The sequence below is a fragment of the Nicotiana tabacum genome, chromosome 3, assembly GCF_000715075.1.
Source record: "Nicotiana tabacum cultivar K326 chromosome 3, ASM71507v2, whole genome shotgun sequence".
Taxonomy (NCBI): domain Eukaryota; kingdom Viridiplantae; phylum Streptophyta; class Magnoliopsida; order Solanales; family Solanaceae; genus Nicotiana; species Nicotiana tabacum.
Window position 1 is genome coordinate 163,202,847 of NC_134082.1, and position 4,412 is coordinate 163,207,258.

The following is a 4,412-nucleotide window of genomic DNA, read 5'->3' on the forward strand; positions in this document are numbered from 1 at the left end:
AAAATAATTTTATAAAAAGAATTCGATGTGGTAAATGTTGGATTGGCTTGCCTAGTATTGTGATAGGCGTCATCACGATCGGGGTATTTGGGGTCGTGACATTTCTGGTTCATATAGGAAAAAATGAGTGAGAAATCGTGGAGAGAGAAATAAGATACTATGCGTTATTTTGGAAGAAAATAAACTGAAAGAATGAGAGAGAAAAATATTAGACAACATATTTAATGGCTTAATAGTAGAAAATGACCATAAATACATATTTTGCTAAAAAAAAACTAAAATGTAGCTATAGAAAATAATATTTTAAAAAGGGTTTTATTTATAATAAATATGGTGTAAAAGTTTGCTATAGGAGGTAAAATAATGCACAAGAATCTTATAAACTGAACCGAATTAATTTAAAATGGGTCAAATCGAACCAAATTAAGCAAAGCGAACCGACCAAATGTAACCTCCTCCACTAGTGGTAAGTTTGCCTAAATACAATGGCACCCGTAGCCATCAAATCCTGAAATCCCCCTCTGTCACCAATCAATTATGTGGAGCTTGAAGAGATCTAAGAGCCAGGTGAAGAGAGACGAACTACAAGCAGAACGTGTCAATTAGACGAGCAAAGTGAAAATAAGTGGCTGGAATTATGAGGTTAAACTTTTAGAGGCACCATGGTAATTTCCTTCCGAAGGAGATAGTGTTTCTCCACTGCCCAGAAATCTTCCTATGCGACAAGCTCCATTGCTTCAGTTGAGCCCTCACTTTGGCTTGGTGGAGGCACTTTTGATATTTTTGCTAGACTCGTATGCCTCCCACTCTTTTGTTGAACCTTTAGTTTGTAGATTATGTATGTTTGTATGTATGTGCATGGCTTTTATATACCTTCAAACAAAAGACTAAGAAATTTACCAAATGCGATTTATGCGAAAGGGTTATGAACCAAACAAAAAAGGAGAGAACACAGTAGTTATCTGGTAGTTCTAAGAGCAGCCAAGTGCTAAGGGTAGTGGATTAAGGTCTGCCTTAATAACTACAATTACAATCTGCTGCCAACAATGTGCAAACCCGGACACTTCAACTGCTACGAGAGCAGCAAAATATGGCAATTCAAACAGCAACCTAGAACCTGCTGAACAATCGAATCGCAGTTTACCCAGCAAACAAGAACCTGCTGAACAATCGAATCGCAGTTTACCCAGCAAACAAGAACCTGCAAAACAACAATTGTTGATTTTCTAGCAAATAGCTAATTCTGTCGTTCCTCCCAAAGATTTCCACTAGACCAGATGGATCTGAGCATGCCCTCTTGCTGAGCTGCACCACCAGGAGCCTGAGACATTGTTTTTAGCTGAGGCTTACCCCTCTCCCCCACCTTTCCTGGGGGGACGAGAAGGAAGAAGGGCGAAACAATGCTAGTAATAAAAAAAAAAAGCATTCAATAGAACTATGTTCTTACCATTAACAAATTTCAGGTAACAAACGATCTCAGTAAAAGAAACCCTCCTCATCATGATACTCGCCGCTAAATGGGTTAGTGAAGTCGTCGTAATCAAAGTCATCATACTCATAATCAAACAAATAGTCTGAGAGGCCAGCTTCAGACACCCCAGATGGGTATTCATCATTGGAAGAACTATAATCACAAATCTGAGCTCTAAACTCATAACCAGAAGTAGAATCACGCGGGCACTTCAGATCCTTAATCTGTTGGCGACATCTCTTTCCTAAATCCCCTTCAAGATCAATACTATAACAGTGGCGCAAGTCAAGTGATTCAAGCCGCCGGCAGCCATCAAGAATGGCACGCAGGCCTTCATTTGTCAAGTTATTCCCAAAAAGTGCAAGGCGTCGCAGTTCAGGCATATTTCCTGCAATAGCCAGAGCTTCATCATTGACATTAAAATGTAAATTTCTAAATCCTCTGAATCTAATGTTGTTCAATGTAAATGACTTGAGCTGCGAGCAAGAACGACCGATAGCCACTATATCAGCTTCACTAATAACAGCTAAGTAAATGTGCAACTCCTCCAACAACGGAAAGTTCTTGGCAACTGCAGCCAAACCTCCATCTGAAATTTCATCACAGCTGACAAGTCTTAGATGCCTTAGCTGACTTGATCTGTTCAGAAGCGCACAAGATTAGATCAACAGACATGAACTTAGTATAAAAATAGTACAACTTACGTTAGATTTTTACCAGGTTAACTAATCTAGACAACATTTGCTTACATTAAATTTTCCATGTAAATCAAACATAATATATCCCTAATGCATATTCAATGGTATCTGAAATTTTCCGTGAATCATGTCATCCATGAACTTAGCACACACATAGTACATCTTATGTTAAATTTTTGCTAGGTCAACTGATCTAAGACAATATTTGCTTACTCATTGAAGTTTCCATGGAAATTACATATAATATATCCCCTAACATGCAGTGTTTCCCACCCTTCATTTATTTTTGATAAAAAGATATATCTGATGTCTCATGGTGCCACCGCTAGAAGCAATGTCATATAAAAATAGATGACTCAGCATGGTAATGCCCAAAAGGCAGGCGAAAGATACATTTTGGCCAAAGCTTGACCATTTAGCAGTACAGAAGTCATATTATGTCACAACAGAGTTACAGAAGATTATAAACATGTTAGAAGAACTAATGTGTCTGGTTCCTCATGTGCTGCAGCGAGAGAGGGTGCTCTTTGTATGCACAAAATTTAGCACAATATCCACAAAAGCTGAAAAGACAATCTTATTTCAACTAAATATACATATTTCAGCAAGTCAAAAAGCCAATTGTGCAACAATTAGAAAAAAAGAGTTGTTTCTAACATTGAGCACTTTATACTCAAAAACTGAGACATAAGCAACATTTGAACCAACTTCTATCACATCTTAAGTAAAATTATTCACCAATTCCAAACAGAAGCACGTAACAAAATTTGGCATGAAAAAGATATAATATGGTAGCATGGTGCACGAAGCATCCCACATTAATGAAGGGTCCGGGAAAGGACCGCACCCCAAGGGGTACCCTGATGCAAGCATCAGTGGCTGCTCTAACCCGTGACCTATAGTTCACACATAGACAACTTTACTGTAGCTCCAAGGCTCCAAGGCACCAAAAAGATATACCACACATAAATCAAATTTCGATGAGGAGTGATTTGTACCTCAAAACAAAAAATTGAAAGGCAGATCCTTTTGAAGTCTCAACATCTTCCACCAATAAGCATGTTATTGCACCAACATTCTCGTGAAGTTGACAAATTTACTTAATATGGTTTATGACAACAATAGATAATTGGGTGAGTTGAGGTCAAGTTGATTAATAGGTTTATGAGAGAATATTGTCCTGTTTCAAAACAAAATTTATAATTTATTTAAAACACATTTACAACCATGTCTCTACCGACTCCTACACATTTCAATACGCCTGCTATATGCCAAAATGCTTGCAAAAGGTATTAAATAAATTTTAAATACCGGAAAGGGTAAATTGTCAGTTCCATTTCATACCTCTCCGCTATATATTTGAGTAAATCGTTATTTCCAAAATGCTCGATGTTAATTTTGAGCAACTGACCCTGGCTGCGATTCACAGCGACGCGGCACATCCAGTCCAAGTCATTATCATCTATGTCCACAGTACTGTCGTTTCCCATGTCAATATCCCGCCACATGATAGGGTCATGGCACACATTCCACCACGTACTACAAACTCTCTGTGCATTTTGCAATATCTCTATCGCTCCCAACCGGAGAAGGATGTCCGCCGTGATTTCTCGAGGGAGTTCCACCCACGGCGGAGACGGCGGTGGTGGTGGTTTGGAGGAAGAGGTTGACGCTTTCTGATTTTTCTGCTTGATTCTCCCTACCAACCGTTTTGGCTTCGGCATTTCTCTGTGTTTAGGGTTTTGTCGTCTGTGTTTTCTCCTAGTACTTTCTGATTAGCCTCTGACAGTGGGAATTTTAATACTCAAATAGACGGGTCAATGAGCATTGAAAAAGCCTGTTGATACTCACGTGGTTTGATAAGGGAAAGGATAATAATTTCCGATAAAATGTGCTATTGTTACTATAAATATTATGTTTACGGTGGATGTCTACTCTTACTCTATAAATATTATATTTACGGTGTATGTCTACTTTTACTCCATGATCTTCATGTCAAATGCTTAATGACATATTCAATGACATAATTTCTATGTTCAATAATATATTTCATGACATATTTTCTATGTTCACTTTTCATGTCTATATAAAGGCCTTGTAATAGATAGAAAAATATACACAATTAAAAAAAAATCTCTTTCTTCTCTCTATATCCATTTCTTGTTCATGTTTTACTAAACTACTTTTATTTTCTTGTTCCATATTGTTACTTTGAGTTATATTTCATAACACATTATCAGCAC

At 37.7% G+C, this 4,412-nt stretch overlaps 1 protein-coding gene across 2 annotated transcripts; it reads right to left on the reverse strand.

Moving 5' to 3' along the window:
• Window positions 1-895: 895 nt before the first annotated feature.
• LOC107782717 (F-box protein SKIP19) lies at window positions 896-3,999 on the reverse strand. 2 transcript variants are annotated; one of them, XM_016603646.2, is made up of 3 exons: window positions 3,514-3,999; window positions 1,448-2,110; window positions 896-1,201 (listed from the first exon to the last, which is right to left on the reverse strand). In XM_016603646.2, the coding sequence occupies exons 1-2, from the start codon at window positions 3,891-3,893 to the stop codon at window positions 1,477-1,479; spliced, it is 1,014 nt and encodes a 337-aa protein (XP_016459132.2). In that variant the 5' UTR covers window positions 3,894-3,999; the 3' UTR covers window positions 896-1,201; window positions 1,448-1,476. The 2 variants fall into 2 exon arrangements, with proteins under 2 accessions (XP_016459132.2, XP_075106244.1); XM_075250143.1 differs by having other exon boundaries at window positions 896-2,110.
• Window positions 4,000-4,412: the final 413 nt, after the last annotated feature.

Bases quoted from the DNA above. Each gene is read 5' to 3' on its own strand.
- LOC107782717 (XM_016603646.2), bottom strand. From the start codon at position 3,893: ATGCCGAAGCCAAAACGGTTGGTAGGGAGAATCAAGCAGAAAAATCAG. The intron at 2,111-3,513 runs GTATGAAATGGA...GCTTCTGAACAG, and splicing joins CTCAAATATATAGCGGAGAG to ATCAAGTCAGCTAAGGCATC.